The 21,342-nt window shown below is 35.8% G+C and overlaps 1 protein-coding gene across 1 annotated transcript; it reads right to left on the bottom strand.

Annotated features, from left to right (window-relative positions):
- Positions 1-2,169: 2,169 nt before the first annotated feature.
- On the bottom strand, positions 2,170-3,381 carry LOC108991658 (protein RADIALIS-like 6). Its single transcript, XM_018965984.2, has 2 exons — positions 3,036-3,381; positions 2,170-2,343 (listed from the first exon to the last, which is right to left on the bottom strand). The coding sequence occupies exon 1, from the start codon at positions 3,309-3,311 to the stop codon at positions 3,045-3,047; it is 267 nt and encodes an 88-aa protein (XP_018821529.1). The 5' UTR covers positions 3,312-3,381; the 3' UTR covers positions 2,170-2,343; positions 3,036-3,044.
- Positions 3,382-21,342: the final 17,961 nt, after the last annotated feature.

Here is a 21,342-nt window from a genome sequence, read left to right as displayed (position 1 = left end):
TGTAAATTTCCATATTCATCTCTCTATTCCAAAGTAATAGCATGCCTCCACTTCTACCCACTGGCTCCACTGTAAAACAGCAATCATATCCTAATCTTCTCTTCATGAAGTACGTACTCAACTTACTTTTCTACATTTTAGTCTCCATTAAAATGACTATTAATGGAATAACATTTTTCTCGTAAGATATTATATTTACAGTTATAGAGTACGTAAATGTCGTACACTCGATCAGTTTTAAAAAAGTGAATAAATATAAGATTCACTTAAAAAAAATTAATTTTTTAATTATAGACTCCACTCCTTTTTAAAAAGAGCGAGCGATACTTGCACAATCCTTTACTGAATCTAACATTACTCTATTATCATTCCTAATGGTACTTTCAACAGTTATACAGAGAAAAAGAAAATCCCAGCTCCCCCATAAATATATATATATTATATATATATATATATATATATATATATATATATATACACATCATTTAATTAGTTCCAACTTCCAAGTATTATTCAGCTTAAAATTTTGGAGTAATTTTTCATAATCTGGAAATTATATTTCTTTGGTTTTATGAATAAAATCACGAAATGGATTTATTTTATTGATCTATATATATATATATATATATATATATATATATATTGATTCTTCGTTTACAAGGATTGAGGTCAGAAGACGCTGCTAAAACAGATCCCCAAGCAATAGAGATCCTTATTTTTTATTTATTTTATTGACTTATAAAAAAAAAAAATGCAAGATTAACGCAGAGTATACATCATCATGCGTGCATTGTGGGGCTGGCCCTTTTTTTCTTTAGAGAGAAATGAAAAAACGATTCTCGTTGGTGCATGCGTGCGTTCACATATAATATTTATAGGTAGGTTGCTGCTACTCAGTTTCATGATTTTGTCTCAATAAAATTGTATTTCTTTTAAAAATATTTTAAAACATTTTTATGTATTTTTTAAAAATAAAAAAATATCCTACTTCATTATTAATAGTCACTTTCTTAATTATTAAAAAATAAAAAATAAAATAAAATAAAAGAATAATAACTTTGAAGAGGAAACTCAAAGGACCAAATATCATTTTCCGTATTTATATTACTAACCTACTAATTATTTAAGTCGCATTAGGCTGTGACCACGAGAGAATAATGGTGATTAAAAAGATATTACCACACTTTAATTAGTTAATTTTTTGTTTTGATATCTGAAATTTTATTAGTTAATTTTGGAAAAGGATATTATGCAGATTTTTCGGGTCAAATTATAATGAAAAGAGTTTTCAAATTAATTTTGAAACATTGACATATATTTTGAGACTATGTAGCAATGAACAATAATATACATATTACTAATTACCCTCCGTAGGTTTTTTTTTTCATCGTATAAAATCGTCTGCATATATATCACGATTCTTAATTTTTTTTTTTTTTTTTTTTTGAAGTGAAGCTGTTATCATTCATTCATTAGAAAAATTTACATCTATGATGGGATACATTCTAGAATATCCCCATATCAAACATGACATCATAAATTAAAATAATGCATATGGAGCTACACCAGTATACTATTTCTTTTTTGGGATTTCTAGGTACAAGCGGTTTGGTGTGCCAAACCACGTATCAACACTCACATAACTTTTTTATTACAAAAATAAATTAAAAAAATGTCTTGTATTTAACAGTGGTGGGCGGTTTGGTACGCAAAATCGCTTGCAAGAAGATTTTTCCTTCTTGTGATTGGTCTGATCTTTACTATTGCTAATACTCTCTACAAATAAACATTTAAAAGACAAGACTCTCTGTCTAAATAGAGACTCGATTATTAAATTAAACGTATAAAAGTAAGCAAAGCAAATCTAGGGAATGTAATTCACTTTACAAAATAGCATATATTGTAATTCATAGCATATATATAGTAATTCACTTTACATTGTACGTACGTACGTACTTTATACATGCAATTGAAGCAAATTAATATGTAACATTGTAGAAACAGACAAACTAGATATCTAATCACATCTTATTCTTGGATTACTAATAGTTACAAGAAAACAATTTATTTGTTATTTCTTATCAAAATGAGTCTATTCTCATCATAAATAGTTATTTTAGTTGCAAATAATCTATTATATATAATGCGTCTCCATATAATGAGTTTTTTTTTTTTTTGGGTATAACTATTTGCATAGGAAGTTTTTTTTTTTTTTCTATTTTTTAATGACTGCATAGGAAGTTGTTGAAACGAAACGTAGTCCCATTTTTTGCATATTGTAGATAGCTTCTTCTATTGAGGGATAACTTCTTTTATTCAGGGGTTCATTGTAGCCCCTTCAGCCTGCGATAAAGTGAGAAAAAGAAAATTATAAAATTCAGTAAATACAGATCATTCAGAATGTAGATTCAAGATTCAAACTAATCATAACTTCTGCTCTAATACCATATGAAACCATCACTTATGCTAAAAGTCTGAATTAATCATGAGAAAATGTAGATTTTAATATTTCTATTATATCTTAACATGAATGATCCTCAACTGATGTATGAAAGATGATGTGAAAGTAGTGAATATGTTAGGCATAATCAAAGGAGAAAATATCTTCTCAATCAAAGGAGAAAATATCTTCTCAAGTACTCTTTGCCCAAACTTTAAGATCTTAAGTAAAAAAGATATATAATAGACATATCATGAAGTGAATCTTACCATAATTATTGCTATCTACGTGAATTTCTCGAATAGCATTAAAAACTCAATGAATGTTGTAGGACCTACTACATTTGTCTAATATCTCTCATTTTAGCTCCTCAAGTGCATACAAAAACTTCAAGAAATCTAGATCCGTGTAGGCTAATTAAGAGATATGGAGCCATTATCGTAAACAAAAAAAACTTATAAAAAAAATGCTTTCATTTTCAGACAGTAATTATCAACATGTATATATATGGTTAACTCAAGAGCAAAACGGGAGACCAGAGTGGTATGGGATTATATATATATATATATGTATATATATGTATGTATGTATATACCTTTCTTCATCATCCATGCGTATTACAAGTACTGTGACTTTTGATGTTGTTCCCTCCAGTCCTGGATCTGTAATTGGGCAGTGGGACATGGCCAGTCTCAATCTGCCTGAGATCTTCAACAAGGTCCTGGTAATGTCTCTTCACTTCCTCCACGGTTTTTCCACCCACAGCTCTGGCTAGATTTTGCCATCTGTCTGGGGTGTCCTTGTCATATATGGCCAAAGCATTCTCAAACAGCTTGTTTTGCTTTGCTGTCCATGTCTGTCCAGCAGCCATTTCAGAGCTAGATGATCAGTACTAGTACTTCTAAATACAAAGAAAGAACTGAGTAAGGAGGAAGCTGGGATATCAAGATGGTGTGTATGAGCAAAGAGAAAGCCTTCGCTATCCCTTTTATAGTGGAGGGGAGAGACTGATCATAGAGGAAATTAAGGGTTATGCTAATCAGCGTGTAATCACATTATTGTGATCAGACTCGTTATAATTATAACAAAATTAAAACACGAATATTTTTTTTTATGCTGGTTATTAATGCATGCTGCATGCTTTCGCATTAAATATTAATGTTGTATTTGGTATATTAATAAACATTTTTGCAAATAATTTATTATTTTTTTTTGTTTTTCTTTGTTATTGTAATTTATGAATAATAGTATATTAATAGGCCAAAATGAGAAGTACTACAAATATACAGAGATTTTATAAAAGTAAATTCATAAACTTATATGATTTCATGTGATCTATTATATTTACTTTATAATAAAAATAATTTTACAATCTAACGTATTACGTTAAACTCCAACAATTTGTGATCAGTTTATTTTTATATAATTATTTTGTAGTTAAAATATTTCTTATATGCTTATACTAGATCAATCCTTATCATCCACGTCACACATGGAATTTATCTCTCTAGATGTAGATTCTGTCTGTCTGTCGGTAGCTTTATGGTCATATTTCCTCAGCTCACTGCCCAGAGTTTGTGCTGGATGATTCTGTATGGATTGAAGGTTCGCTCTGTGGTCATAAGGTAGAGGATTCTCTATGCATATATGGATTCTCGACACACCCGAGATCAGATATGTATACTGTAAAGGTTCAGTACGATGACTATGCTGCTGGCCAATATCTGTGGGGGAATCCGATCGAGGATAGAAAGTTACTGTTCTAGACGGCCAGTTTGCACTCTTTTACCAAGTTTAGATATTGAAGTAGCGGAATGCGATAAGTCAGATTTATTTTATAATGAAAGGAGTTTTGTAATTTAACCTACCGTATCAAATCAGGTTAATTTGTAAATTTTTTTTAAATTTATATAATTTTTATGTTGACTGGATATTAATTATCATATAACTATATACTTCAAGTGGATATATCCTATTTTAATTTGTTGTCTAAGTTTTCGGCACACATCATTGGGACTTTATCACATTTAGGCCTCATTTAGATATTGAGATGAGATGAAAAATTTATAAATCATATTAAAATGGTTTGGAAATAGTAGTGAAATGATTTGAGTTAAGATAATTTATAAGGTTTTGGGAAATAAAAGAGAAAAAATTGAATAAAAATATTATAAAATTAAAATATTGTTAAAATATTATTTTTTTAATATTATTTTTGTTTTGAAATATGAAAATGTTGATATGTTTTTTGTGTTTTGTTTAAAATTTTGAAAAACTTGTAATGATTAGATGAAAAAGTTAAAAATTTAAAATTAAAAAAATGTTTATGTTTGAGTAATATTTCAAAATTGAGATGAATTGAAATAATCTCAACAACCAAATGGGGCCATAATCTCAAGCCTAAAGCACAAGGACTAATCTATTGATAATATAGAGCTAGCCTAGAACACTAGGACTCTACCTAGGTATGTTTGGATATTATGAGAATTCTCAAAACTCCATAATCGCATTATGAAACATCACTCAAACACAACACTTTCATTTTCAAATGTTCAAATTTTTCGTCTATTTATTACCTAATCATTATTCAAGCACAATTTTTACAAACTAAAAAAAAAAGCACAAAAATTAATACATCTTTTAAAAAATTTAAAACAAAAATAATATTCAAAATTTATATTCAAAAAAAATTTTAACTTAATAATATTTTTATTTAATTTATTCTCTTTCATTTTTCAAAATCCAATAAAACATCTTTGCTTAACCTATTTCCCTACTGTTCATAAAACATGCCCTTAGTTCAAGGACTCAATTTAGACATAGAAAAATGATTTATACACAACATTTTCCACAACACATTTCACAATAATTTATTAAATGAGGAGTAATTTTGTAAAATACTTTATAAAAGTAACGTTCCTCTACAAAAATACCCTTATCTTACAACATTCATATGAAATGTGTTGAATGTGAAAATGTATTGTGTATGTATCAGTACTCCTCTTGTAGCTAGCTAGGGGACCTATTATGAAAATTGATACATACTGTCCAACATGGGCAATCAATATCTAGAATCCTTATCGTCAAGTTTATTCTTGCTAAAGCAAGAAGATGACCATATTCTTACTGACTTTGGGGTCCTTAATTCCTTGCAAGTTGGAGGTTGCCATCTTGGGCACCTATTGGGCTGAAATAGCTGTGTTAGATTCTCCGATGGGGTTTTGAGTCAATTGCTGCATGCTGCTGATCATGATTGATCATGATTGTGAGATCATGGAACCATGAATAATATATGCATTTGCTTCCTTTTCTTTGGAGGCAAAAAGTCATCATGAAGAAATCAGCATGTCCAAAAGTTATGGAGGGAATCTTGAGGGGAAAGAAGGAAAAAAGAAAGAAATTAGAACGATGCTAGCTTTCCAATAATATGTCATGCATGCATGGGGATAAGCAGAAAGACATATTACACAGAATATGTTGTTTCCTTGAGGTGTCTCATTAATCATATACATACCTATTCCTTATCTATACGTATGTTAATACATGAAAATGATCACTAAGTAATGAAATCACTATAATTGCCTAGGCACACCTTTAGTCAAAGACCAGAATATTTGGTTGACAATTTTTATTTTTATTTTATTTTTATTTTTCGTTAGACATGATCTTATAAAATACTCTCATGCATAAGTATCACAAAAATTGTTACGTCCACAAATTGATCATTCTACAAAAGCAATATCCTACAAACTGACATAGCTCTGACATATCAGTTTGACATAGTTCTGTCATATCTGCAAGAACTATGTCAACTTTAAAATTAAAAAAAAAAACAAAACAAAACAAAACAAAAAAAAAAAAAACCAAATAATAAGACCTACAATTAACATGTCAGCCCGCATTTTTTAAACCTAATCTCTTGCAAAGTCTTTCCTCTCTTGCCCTCCCTTCTTGTCATTTCAAGTTATGAACCCTCTTCAACTCAAAATGTAATCCATCAAACCCATCTAGTAACTTGGTGTGGAAGGACCAGTGCTCCAAGATTTCCACCAGGTTAAGATCACAAGTCACATGCATGGGATCAACTATAAAGCTAGCTAGATCCAAAATCACCAATGCATTCAAAATTGCATATTTTTTTCTTTTAACATTGGAACCTTAATTTTCAACTCCAAAAAATTAGCAATTCAAAATAGAGGTTACAAGCATTCAGTATGTGCAAATCTAGTTAGTTCTATCAATCAGAATCACATAAACAAGAATTTAGGTGCAGGCCAGAGACGACATTGCTTCATAAATTTTTTGAATAGCTAGCTATGGTTGACAGCGAACCGACCTCCATTCCAGCAAAAGTTTTAGGAGGTATGAAGAGGATATTGCGTGGGTTGTCCTCGAAATGGACAGATTTTTTAGGAAAGCAAACTTGTCGTGTTGACATTACTGGAGTTGATTGTTCCTGGTATGTTTAAATTAGCTATACATGGACCCTTAGAAACAATGGTGGACAGCCTTGTGGACACGTTAATGTTCTGTTGCTAAAAAGCAAAGGGATAGATGTGTTTTACTGTATGACTTCTTTGACAGACTAAAATGCTCATCAACGGGAAGGTGTTATTCGTGTTTGTAGACATGACTCTAACATATGTGAGAGCCAAGTCGATTTGTGGACGCTTCTGTAAAATTCATTTGTAGACAAAGTAAATCCCGTTCTAATTATACACGTGAGTGAGCTATACCCTAACATGGGTTATTCGTGTTTTTGGCATATTTCTCCATAGAGCTCATCAAACCTTTTGATCATAAAGCGTCCACTGTGGGGTCGCCCATGATCCTCACTCGGGTACCTCAGCTCTCTATTCTAGGCAAAACGGGCCATTCCCAATCACTCTGCATAGAAATGGTCATTCCTCAAGCTAGTCGCCTTAGACTAGTCTAGCACTTGAACCCTCGCCTCTTACAAAAAAGGATCATATGGCTAGGTAGCCTTAGGCCTGGTTTGTTTCCACAAACTATCTAATATCATCTCATCTAATCATTATAATTTTTTTTCAACTTTCAACTTCCATCTCATCTCTTTTGTATAACCAAACGAGACCTTAGAGTCAAGCACTTAGGCACACCTCTTATAAAAAAATATCATACAGCCAAGTAGCCTTAAAGTCAAGCACTGTCAAGCACCTGAGCCCTCGCCTCTTACAAAATATGATCTTACGGCGATGTAGCCCTTGAGTTAAGCACTCAAGCCCCCCACCTCTTACAAAAAATGACCATACAGCCGAGTAGCCCTCGAGTCAAGAACTCAAGCCTCTTGCCTCTTACAAAAAAGAAGTATACAGTTGAGTAGCCCCTGAGTCAAGCACTTGAAGCCCCACCCAAATTCCAAAGTCTTCATCACCAAAACGAGTCTTAGTGCTCTACAACCGCTTCATGTAGGTACCTTCAAGAATGAGCCTTCAGTCTTAATAACTGCCACCGAATGGTTATTTTGCGGGCTACCTACCCACCATGTAGGGCTTGCCTTCCGGAGCGATCAAATCGACGAGCTCGACAATTACCTAGGATGGATCTCGAGGCCAACAGGGTTTCTACCCACTTAGTGCAAGTTTACAACAACAACAACAACACAACAACCTCTAACTATAATGCAAAATTAATAATTCTCCCTTGAACTCACCTTAGAGGGCAATCCATCGTATCAATTGGGAAATACACCTAGCAGAAACAAAAAGAAAAAAAAAAACGATTATCAAATGCACTCTATACATTACCTATGTTCCTCGTTAACAAGGTATACGTTTTTTATCCATAGCGCTCTTCACCGACCATTGGTTATACACTATCGGGCAAACGAACCTCCTTGAGGCCCATCCCCAAAGCCTTTATAATGTATTTTACAAGTCTCCTTCAAGCCCATCTTCGAAGACCTTCATAACATCGCATAACAATAAAAAAAAAATTATGCGCAAATTTCCATAATCTATTTCTTTAGAATTCTCATATCCTTTCTTTATTATAATTGATTTTTCTATTAAGGTCTCGTTTATTTGTACAGATGAGATGAGATTAGATGAAAGTGAAAAAATGAATAAGATATTGTTCGAATATAATTTTTTAATCTTATTTTTATTTTTTAATTTAAAAAAATAGAATTATTTATTGTATTTTGTATGAAAGTCTGAAAAAAGTTGTAATAATTAGATGAGATTAGATGGTTTGTAAAAACAAGCAAGACTTATAAGTTCTCAAGGCCTTCTTGTTATGAAAGTCAACCTTCGGAATAGCATAATAACTATTGGGGATAAAATGTAAAAAGGCATAGCCCATTAATTAGTAATGGAAGGATCCATGACCAGATAAAGTAGTAGAAGACAAAACACGAGATAAAGCAACCTACAAAGAGGTAAAGCCAAACGTAATGGATTGGCATACAAAAATGTGAAAGTGACATTAAACAAGTGGAATATAGCTAAAAATTATGAATAAGTCATAAAGAAAATTAAATAACTCCAAAGGAAAGAAATGAGGCAGTTATAAAATGAGGGAACTTCTACATACATGGGCACACTCTTTAGGCTCTCTCTCCAAATTTCTACATGGGCGACATCTTTTTCAACCTCTCCTCAGTCCCTATTTTGAACATTGTACAAAAAGTAAAGTGAGATCATGAGAGACCATAAAATTATCAAATATAATGGATTTCGCCCTCAAAATTTGGCATAGCCCAAGTACACAGGTAGTATACAAGAGAGAAACACCTATTTAAAGTCTACTAACTAGAAAAAAAAAATCTCTAATCCGCCAAATGAAAGTTCTCTATTTTCAAAACAACGTTTATTCCTCTCAATTCGCACCACATGAGACATACTGGCACCATCTTCCTCATAGCCACAATTAAACGATCGCCATCAATTCCACTCCAACAAGCCAAAAGATCCATTGCCTTATGGAATATCTAGCCTAACAAAGATCTCATCCCAAAGAGCTTTCACCACATCACAATTGGGGAAGAAAAGAATCCATCAATTCACCATTCCTTTTACACATAAAGCATCAATCTATAATAATAATAATAAAACCACGCTTCCTCAATTTATCGATAGTCAAAATTTTCCCATGAGAGACCAACAGATAGAAAAAAAAAAAAACAACCTTTAGAGGCACTTTACTTTTCCAAATACACTTCCAAGGGAAAACAATAGATGAATGAGTTGACATAATTTTGTGCAAGGATCTGTCTGAGAATTTCTTATTCCCGAATGAATCCACATCAATTTATCCTTCCACCACACTCCAAGTTCAATGCATACAAGGTGCTGTAAAAATCAGAATTATGCCCCCACTTCCCAATCTTGAACAACTCTAATGAGCCTCACATTCCACTGCATCAAGCAATTCAAATTGTCCATGTAATCTACTACAAAAGCTTGCTTATTCAATCCAATCCTAAAAAGAGAAGGAAAATCATCCATGCAACATCTCCACACCAAACATCATGCCAAAATCTATCCCTATTTCCTCAGCCCACCACAAATATGAAATTGCTAATGAAGCCCTCTTAGCCATTCCTAATAAATTTCCAAACTCCCACACTATGCTCTCCTCTCACTTCATTTGAGCTCCAACCTCCCCAAATGCTCCTCCTAAATTTAGCATCAACAACAATCCAACCTAAAGCTTCACTTTCCTAATGATACCTTCACAACCATTTCTCAAGTAATGCCTAATTGAAAATACTAAGCTTTCTCATCTCCCCTCCACCCCCCCCCCCCCCCCAAAAAAAAAAAAAAAAAAAACCTCCACAAGATAAAGGGGTGCAAATCGTGTACCATTTAATCAAATTGGACTTTTTCTCATCCCAAGCCTCCTAACAAGAAAGCACGAAATATCTTTTCCATTCTAATAGCCACATATGCAGCCACAGAGAATAAAGATAGAAAATACGTAAGGACATTAGATAACTTACTCTTAATTAAAGTGATTCTTCACCTTTAGACAAATACATCATTTTCTTAACCAGCCAATCTATTCTCTATCTTTTCAATAACATCATCCCATATAGCCTTGAATTTATGAGGGGCCCATAATGCAAGACCAATATATTTCATTGGCAAAGATAACACCTTACAACCCAAGGTTTTAACCAAGTCTCCAATATTGTTTACCAAACCAACCTGAACCATTTCAAATTTAGACAAATTCACCTTATGGCCTTACACAACTTGAAAGCAAAGAAAAAGAGCCCTCAATGAACAAATCTGATTAGGATCTGGTTCACAAAGAATTAAGGTATCATCAACGAAGAGAATATGAGATATATTTATGCTCCCAAGTGACGAACCACCCACTAAAGAACCAGGAAAAAAAAAAGACTCAGCCAATGTTGCCTTCAACATTCTACTCAGCACATTCATGGTTAAAACAAAGAGAAAGGTAGATAAAAGATCTCCTTGTCTCAAACCACGAGAAATGTTAAAGAAACCCACATGAGTGCCATTAACCAACACCAATAATCTAGTTGTAGCGATACAATGCTTCATCCAGTTGTACCACCTCTCCCAAAAACCATACCTACCAAGTAAATACACCAAAAAGTCCTAATTTACATGATCAAGGGTCTTCTCCATATCCAATTTACAAAGAACACCAGGAACACCGGATCTGATTCTATTATCAAAACATTCATTTGCAATGAGAATTGAATCGAGAATTTGCCTCACCTTAACAAAAGAATTTTGTGATTTTGAAAAAATCTTCTCCATAACCACACTCATACGATTGGCAAGAACCTTAGAGATGATCTTGTACACTCCACTCACAAGACTGATGGGAAGAAAATCTTTCACCTCCACACACTTGGCATTTTTAGAAATAAGAACTATGAAAGTTGCATTAAGGTTTTTCTCAAATTTCATAAATGAGTACCTCATCCAACAAACCTGAAAAAAGCCATTAAAAACCTGTCAGGTCCCAACGCTTTATCAATCTCCATCCCTTTTAACATATTAGCACCTCATAGTCTCCAACCAATCAGCACCCGACTGGTCAATCGAGTTGAAAGCCAACCCATCAACCTTAGATCTCCAAGAGTATTGCTTCGTAAGAACATTACCTTCCAAATGCAGCACCACCATAGCGTTAAATCTTCCATGAGAACTAGCCACTCTATAAAAAAATCTTGTGCACTTGTCCCCTTCCTTCAACCAAATGGCTTGAGATTTTTGTCTCCAAGAAATCTCCTCCATGAGTGTGAGTTTTTTCAAATTATTCATGACAACATTCTTTCTTGCCTTCTCCTCATCCGAAAGAACCCTGGCAATCTCCTTTTCATCAAAGCAAGAAAGCTCTGAAAAAAGAATCTTCCTCTTGTCATCAATCTTACCAAATTCTTCTTCATTCCATTTTTTCATATCGATCTTCAGAGTTTTAAGTTTTCCAGCCAACACAAGACTAGGAGTATCCAAAAAATGATATGAGGACCACCACAATCTCACTTTATCCACAAATTCATAAGCTTTTAACCATATAATCTTAAATTTGAAACATCTACTTCCCTCATGAAGACCCCACAGTTCTAACAAAATGGAGAAATGATCCGAACATAATCTCGAAAGTCTCTTTTGGCATACATTAGAAAAATAGGCCTCCCAAGAGGTGGTTACAAGAAATCTATCTAATATTGCCCAGAACCTCCCATTCGAACATGTATATTCCTCCTACCAAATGTAAGTCAACTAAATCTAAGTAAAAAATAAGATCAGAGAATTATGCCATAGCCAAACTAATACAAGAATCCTCCTACTTCTCACTCGAAAAATGAGTGATATTATAATCCCCCCAATACACCACGACTCATCCCACCAACTACACAAACCAGCAATCTCCTCCTAAAGAAATATTTCTATTGCTGGTCACATTAGGTCCATAAACACTTGCAAACAACTACTCATAACCATCATCCACATTTTTAAATGAACAAGCCACCAAATATTCCCCAACATACTTCTCCACCAAATTAACAAGTCTCGTATCCCACAACAAAATAATACCTCCTGATGCGCACTTAGAGGCAAGATAGACCCATCCCACATAAAGCCATCCCCCACAAAATTCTAATAATGCTTCTATCAATAAACTTAAACTTATTTTCTTAAAAAAAAATGATGTCAACCTTCCATTTTCTTAATAATCTTTTAACACGGAAGCGCTTGCACATATCATTCAACCACTAACATTCCATGATAAAATCTTTAGCTTCATAAATCACAAATATGCGCCCTAACTTTGCTCCTTCCCCTACTTGCACTTCCTTCCCAAGCATCGTAATTAATAGAACAAGCAAGTTTCTTAAGTTTCCTTTCTTTTTTGGCTTAGGATTTTGCCAAGAGAAGCTGGCTTGCATCGATAGCAATAAGGTGAGCTTTGAATTAATCTTCAAAGCCTTCACAATTAATTCGTAAGCAGAACTTCATCCATTTTCTAGAGAACCCAATCCAGCTGGAAATCTACTTAAATTGGGCCTGGCGTCAATGAACATATATGTCTTGGTTCATCTCCAACTCCTTCCAATCCAAAACTAGAACATGCAGCACCTTCCCATGTCTCCCTACAAGCCAATTGCAAATCATACTCCTCCATACCCCTTCACCCACAACTTCCAAATCATCTTCAAAAGTACAAAGAGCCCTTGAAGAACCTTTGTCGGAGTCTTTCTGGATGGACACCCTCTATTCCTTAGATGAACAACTACAACCTTTGTCACTATTAGAAGGAAACATAGGTACACCAAATAAATGGGACAACCCATTTACAACATTAGAGCTTAGACAAACCTCATTGCGATCAACCACGACAATCTCTCGAACACTTCCATTACTATTATCACATGGGGGACCAAGAATCTAGTTTGGTGACCCTCCTAGCAAGCCACCCTGAGGGTATTCGGCATTTGATGACCTTTTCTATGCCTACTCGGGGGGCTAGAGCAAGCACAAACCGATCTAGAGAAGTAACCACTCTCAGGCAATAAGAAGACCTGGAAGATGGTTTTATTCGTCACTCAAAAGAGATGGGCCAAGAGGGATGGGTTAGCCCACCATTCTTCAAACCCAACCCAATGCCACAAGAATCTTTCTCCTTCAGCCCAGGCTTGACAGATTGATTAACAGAGCTAGACCCAGCTAGCCCATGACCTAGGCCCATAATCAAGCCCAAACCCGCACCAACCTTATTCATCAATTCATTTACCCTCTCCTTCACCCACGACAGCCAATGCATGACATCTTGTACTGACAGTTGGCAGTATGTGGAGTGTCCACCCTATTTTTTACAACTTCTTCACTAGTCTCCTTACTCTCCTTTCGAGCGACTATCTACACTCCTTTTGGAGTACTACCTATTAAAACTTACCTCTTTCCCCAACGCCAAAGTGAACGAGACACCATTGGAAGGAAAGAAACCCATTCACTACTAACAAACTTTCATTCCCCCACATCGATCTAGTGAAGGTTTGTGATGAGCAACATATAGTCTGTTTACGTGTGTGGAAACATGGGCTTTTAAACCTTGAAGCTTACTAATAATGTACAAGAAGTCTTCCCATTTGACCATTCAAACATTCAGGAAAAACCAAGATACCCTTCTTACTCCCATTCCTAGATTTTGATAGCTACAAACCCCTCAAGTTACCACTACGTTGGATAATTAGAAAACAGTTATCCACCTGTAGCTTTCTGAAAAACCTACATTCTAAGAAAGTTTAAAATAGTCCATCCACCATCCTTCCCACCCATAAAGCCATCAAACCACTAAAAAAGATAGACTTTACCATCCTTCTACTCTTTTCAGTGATACCAATGCAATTTCCACCCTCCTTCGTATAAACAAAAGACTTTGATTCTACTCGCAACCTACTAACCCTCGTATCTACCTCAACTTTCAGACTAATAAAGACAAAGTGAGTTAGAAAAAAGAAAAACGGATGAGATGAGGTGAGAGAAGCAATGAAGAAAGTAAACAACAGAAAGTATATGAGAAATGAATCGATAGAGACTTCCGACAAGATGCGTCAAGAAATCAGAGTTAAGGGAAAGAAATTGATGGAATTAAAAATGATTCGAAGCACGAGGATTAAAGGAAATAAATTGACGGGATTAGTCCTGATGAGGAGCTCCAGAATTAATCATTACTGAGTGTGTGTGTGTGTTCTAAGAATTCAAATCGCAAAAATATAATTTAAGAATATTACTATAGTTGTCAGAAATTATAGAACCTAACAAGAAAAAAAAGTTCCAGCAAATCTCGTCAATTTCCCAAAGCAAGTTCTTAATGTAGATCTCTCTATCTCTTTTTTTGTTTTTTTGGAAAAATGACGGTACCCCAATTTTATTGAAAGCCCTCACTTATGGTGGAGGAAAACCGTGGTTACAACTAGAAACCTGAGGGTTTACAGATATGCAAGAAAGACCAAAACCCAGGCCTAAAAGATCAAAGACATGAAACCAAAATTCCAAGGTGCCAAAAACAACATAAAGACCAGAAAAAAAAGCCTATAATATATATGTATATATATATAAACAACCTGCAAGAAAACACCAGCGCAAGCAGATAGCTAGTAAAATAACAATGAAAAAAAAAAGCAAATAAAACATACCTCACTAAGATATCCTCAAATAAGGAAGACCAAGTCTATCCATCTGAAGAAGACCTCGTAAATTACTGGGCAGAGAAACTCTATCTTCAGTCCAATCCATATTCAGACCCCCAGCTCCCTGTTTCGCAAGAAAATCTGCCACCGCATTACCTTTACGAAAAACATGACTCACACTATACTCTAAACAATCAAGACAAACTTGAATTTCATCCCAATAATTCTCAAGATACCAAATATTACACTCTCCCTTTTTAATCCAATTAACAAGAATTTGAGAATCTGTCTCAATCTGAACCCAACAAAAACCCAGCTGACAACACCTCCTGAAACCTTCCAGCAAACTCCTTAATTCAGTGAAATTATTGGAACCCTGTCCTAAGGAGGTAGAAAAAGCAGCATGCATCTTACCTCTGACATCACGAATGACACCACCCGCCCCAGCCGGACCAGGATTTCCCAAACTGCTCCCATCAATATTAAGTTTAACCCAGTTCTGTCGGGGCGGGATCTAATTCACCACAGAAACCTTCTTTGCTTTAGGAATCAAAATCAAAATATCTAGTCTCTTAAGAATGGTAACATCCTGGCTAGGAAGCGTCAAACCTTTCATATTTAATTGCATAATTCTACGGATCTAATAATTAATAACATGCCAAATATACTCAACCGTATCAAGCTTACCTTCATACCTGGCTTTGCAATGACTTTCCCATAACTTCCAAGAGATAATGGAGGGAAGGAGGCCAAAAATAGTCCGAACTTGAGATGATTTACCAGCACGGCGAAACCAAAAATTAATTTGTTCCTTCCAAGTTCGGAATTCACCCATATGTACACTTAACTGAACAGAAGCCATGCGCCAAATCTGTCTAGCAAAATCACCAGTACAAAGAACATGATTAAGGTCCTCAATCTGACCCAAAGAACAACAATTACATTTAGACACTAAAGGGATCCCCGCTATTTTAATCTTTTCATCAACATTCAAGCAATTATTAGAAGCCTTCCACATCATAATGGAGATTTTCTTAGGAAGGTTATTGTGCCAAATCCAATGGGCCCAGGGTAAAAGGGTCGCCCGAACCCTAATACAATCACAGGCACTTTTAGTACTAAAAATATCATCATTCTCCTTCCTCCAGATTAACACATCTTGTCCCTCTTTAAGCCTCACCAAGAACTGAAGCAATTCTGTAGTTTTTTGTTGACCCACAAGCCTTTCCAAGAGAGGAACATCCCAACCATTATCAAAAGTTCTCAATCATTGTAAATTGGGCACTGAGCGTACCACCCTTCTCCCAATTATCATACCAAAAAGAGAGATTACCCTCTCCCACACGCCACTTAGAGTCATTAAGAATATTAGGAATACTCTTAACAATATACCTCCAAAAACGAGAACCCTTATTCGGCGCTAAAAGAGATAAATGATTGCCCCTAACATACTTGCCTCTGAAAAAATCCACCCACAATGACTGACCCGAAAACAAACGCCATGCAAGTTTCATGTGTAAAACCCGCTGAATATCCCCAAAATCCCTAATACACAAATCACCTTCTTCAGTAGGTCAACAGATCTTATTCCAAGCCACCCACTTTCTTTTACCCTTCCCGTCGGAATCACCACAAAAGAAAGAATTCAGAAGCTGATTCAAGTCCATGATCACAACCTGTGGAACATGTAAAACAACAAGGAGATGAGTGACCATACTTGATAGAACATGACGCAAAAGAATAGTTCTCCCACCTGCAGAGAGCAATTTCATCTTCCAACCAGCAATTTTCTTTTTAACTTTACCTAACAAATCACCAAAGTTAGAAGCTTTCAATCTACCAACCACAATAGGCACACCCAAATACTTGAAAGGTAAAAAGCCCTCAGAAAAACCAGTAATACAAAGAATAGATCTCTTTTTAGGGATAGGAATGTGCTTAGAGAAGAATATAGCACTTTTCTTGTTGCTAAGGACTTGACCCGACCAATCTTCATAAGACTTCAAAACCTAGATCAATCCTTTCATTGACCTCTTCCCACCATTCGCAAAAATAACTATGTCATCAGCATACATTAGATGAGACACAAGCGGGGTACCTCTGGCCTGAGTAAACTGACCAATATTACCATTACCAAAAGAATGCTTAAGAAGACGAGAGAGAACCTCTTGCATAACAATAAACAAATAAGGCGATAAAGGATCCCCTTGCCTCAAACCACGTTCACCTTTAAAATATCCCAAAGGAGTGTCGTTCATCATAATAGAGTACCAAGGCGTAGAGATACACGACTTAATTAGAGCACAGACTTGATCAGAACAGCCAAAGGTAGCCAAAACATGTAAAGGAAACTCCAATCTACTCTATCATAAGCCTTAGACATATCAAGCTTAGTCATCACATTACCCCCAATAGATTTCTTGTGAATAGAATGGACCATCTTCTGAGTTAAGCTGATATTCTAAAAAATGTTACGACCTGGAATAAAAGCTCATTATTCTTGAGATATCATCTTAGAAAGCAAACTAGGCAGACGGGACACAATGATCTTAGTACAAATCTTATAAAAAATAGAGCACAGACTAACAGGTCTGAATTTATTAAAACCAGTAGGCTTATCCACCTTAGGAATCAAAACGATATAAGAGGCGGTGAAGAACCTAGGAAGGTAATTTGTATGAAAGAGCTCAGAAATGGCTTCCAAAAGGTCCTCCTTCACAAAATCCCAACAAACTCTAAAGAAACCAAAACCAAAACCATCCGGGCCAAGGCTACTATCAATAGGGATATTGAAAAGAGCGTCCTTAATCTCCTCAAGAGAAGGGTCTTTGCAAATTAGTAAATTCTCCTCATCAGAAATCACTGGAGAAATCAAATGACTTAAATTAGGAAAATCACGGTTACTCTGATGACCCAAAAAATCCTGGAAATACTCAACAGCAACCTGGTGAATATCAGCAGGAATATTTAACGAGGTACCATCCTCCAAACACATATCACTAACCCTTTTATGATTTTTCGCATTCAAGATAGAAAGAAAAAAATTTATAATTTTGATCACCGTCTTTCAACTAGTTCTTTTTAGCCATATGAGACAAACACATATCCTCCCGACCCATCCAGGTTGATAAATCTAACTTAGCCACCACAAGATAATTATTATCCTCAGTATTAAAACAACTTTGGAGACTAGTTTCCAGTCTCTCAATACGTTGCTCCAACTCTTGGATAATAGTGGTAGTTTTACCAAAAACATGTTGGTTCAACTCCCTTAAAGCCACCTTAACCCTTTTCAATTTAAAAGACAACTTATTAAGACCCACACCAAACCCCTCCTGCTTCCAAACCCCTTCCACAAAACTATGGAAATCATTATGGTCAGTCCACGTAAAATGAAAAAGAAAAGGGCTAGGTCCATACCTGAAAAGATCCTCACCCATTTGAATCACCTAAGGGGAATGGTCCAAAGTAGTATGAGCCAAAATCTGATAAAAAACATTAGGAAAACAATTAAGAAAATTAGAATCAAGAAAACTTCTATCTAGCCTTGCCCAGCTTCTCGCCAACCCTCCTAGACCATTACACCAAGTCATGCTCGGGCCTTTGTAACGCATGTCCAGCAAACCACAGTTCTGAAGACAAATTGAAATCTGCCATCGCTGAAAAATGACGAGGATATCCTCCTTTTCTCTCTGAATCATCTATAATAATATTAAAATCACTACAAAGTAACCAAGGAAAGTGACCGGTGCCATTAGCCTCCAAATCCTCCCAGAGAGATTTCCTCTCAATCTGGCTACACTTAGCATAAACAATGGTGAGGATAAAAACATGCCCATTCTCATCCACCTTGACGGTCAAAAATTGGCTAGAGCTTGCCAACCTTTGTACAGAAATAGCCGAGTTCCATAGCAGCCAAATTTTACCAGCATTCGCTTCATTACTAGTAAAACATTCACAACGAAATTTGCTCAAGAAACCAAGAATTCTATCCTCCTTTTGAAAAGGCTCAACCAATGCTAAAATATTAGGCTTGAATTTATTAATGATTTTTCTCAATCTCATTTGGGAAGTTCCCACTCCCCTAATATTCCAAAAAATAATAGGATTTATCATAAATTAAGCTTGGATGGGTGGGTCAACGCCCTAGTGGAACTCCGTTTCAGAAACATACCTGGCTTATTTTTTGGAACTTTCGAATCAGTACTATAATCTTTCTGCAAATCAATACACAACTTGCTTCTTTCTACTTCATTTTTAGATTGAGATTCTTCCAAGATAATCCGGTTCATCTCGCAAGCAACACCTTCAACCTCAAATTCCACAACTTCAACACCTTTGTCAAGTGGGCCCACAATACAAACGTTCACCATCAGACCACTCAAATTCACCCCACCCTCACCCATATACTCAACCGACTCCACAAGCCCATTAACTTCATGCACAGATTGAGCAACAGGTAGCACACCAGATGGCACAATGTTATTCTTTGTTCGCAGCACAACAGGTGATTCATATTCATGCAGAGATCTCAGCACATCAGATGGCAGAGCAGCTTCATGCAATGGTCCTTCAATCGACGTGCCAATAAGCTGCAACACAACTTCTTCATCAGGCGGCAACCCATCCTCATGTGGCATCAATGCATCCTCATGAAACGGTAGATGATATATTTCTACATGTTGCTTCAATCCATCCTCGTGCAGCTGCAACCCCTCCTCGTGATTCGGCAGTGCTGTTTCTACCAGAGGCTTCAACCCATCCACTTGCATCAACACATCCTGCATAGACGGCACTAAATCTCCTTCCCCCTAGATCTCATCTTCTCTATTTCCCTCCACGACAACCTACTCTTCAATTTTCTCTTCTTTGGCCCCTTCTTTTTTACGGACCCAATTTTTTTTTTTTTCACCTTCCTTATTTTCTGAGGAACGAGCCTCTCCCCTCTTACAAGTCTTAGAACTATGTCCCTACATGTTACATTTTCCACAATAAGCCGATAGTGTTTCATAAACAATTTCTTGGAATCTACTCGTTGCTCTTCTTGGAATTCCAATCCAAAGCCCATGCATCAGTTCTTTTGACGTGTCCATTTCCACATAAACACGGGCTCCATCTGTACGAGTTGCACACCGAGTTGCATTATCCCTGCGTAGGAGCCTTCCAAACGGTACCGTAATATTCCTCAAAAAATCCTCGTGATAATAGTTAGGAGGAAGTCCTGGAAGAACAACCCACACTGGGACAATAGATGGTTCTTTATCTTCATGAAAATCTGGATGCCAATGGAAAGCCCTATAAGGAGTCTCATCATCATCACACATCTCTCTGGACAAAGCTTTGATAAAGTCTTCTTCATTTGTTAACCGAATGAAAACATTCATAGGCCTTTGCATGGATGAAACAACAGGTTGAGACCCAAGGCCCCAACGACAACATATAAATGATCTTATTGCATCTAGCGATGGAGGTTGACGTAAAAATTTCAAGACTATGGAAAATTTAAAAGGAGTTGCCGATCAATCAATCTCCTCAGCCAAGAAAGAAACATAAACCTCTCCTTCAATGGACTTTGGTGGATGCACAGGAATCTCCACTTCCGGCAAAGGTTGTGGGGTATGCGCCACCATATCTGCGAAGGAGCGCTGCCTACTAGCCATTCCCGAGAAGCCAGGAGGGCCCTCCACGGTGGCCATAACAGCGCTGCACACACAAAGCCATAGGAAAACTTTCAAGCCCTAGCAGAGCACTGGAAAGAACGTAAATATGGAAAGTTGTTGGTACTATCAACACTTAGCAACCCCATTTAGATCTTTGTATCTCTCTCTTTAGTTATATTTATGTGCTTTATTGATGATTTAATTTATAGATAACCAAGGTACTTATCACAGCTCCCATAAATTGCTCCACCTTTTCTCCATTTAAGAGCTTGCGCCTTCGTGCTTTGGTGGGGGGAGATCAAAATTTAACACTTTCAGAGGCATCAAGGATCAAATCTGACAGAAGATCAACAATAAGAATACTACTTTCTTATCACAAGCTGGAAAGGAAGTCCTAATAAAAGCTATTCTACAGGCTATCCTTACCTACACTGTGTGTTTTCAAATTGCCAAGATCTCTGTGCCAGAATATCTCTATTTTGATATCTAGATTTTGGTGGACATAAAGATAGTGACAAGAAAATTCATTGGAAAAGCTAGAGCAAAATGGGGGAATCAAAAGCTATTGGTGAAATGGGATTTAGAGAGTTTGAGAGTTT

This window comes from Juglans regia, chromosome 15 (genome assembly GCF_001411555.2).
Source record: "Juglans regia cultivar Chandler chromosome 15, Walnut 2.0, whole genome shotgun sequence".
NCBI lineage: Eukaryota > Viridiplantae > Streptophyta > Magnoliopsida > Fagales > Juglandaceae > Juglans > Juglans regia.
This window is presented reverse-complemented; position numbering and strand designations above follow the sequence as displayed.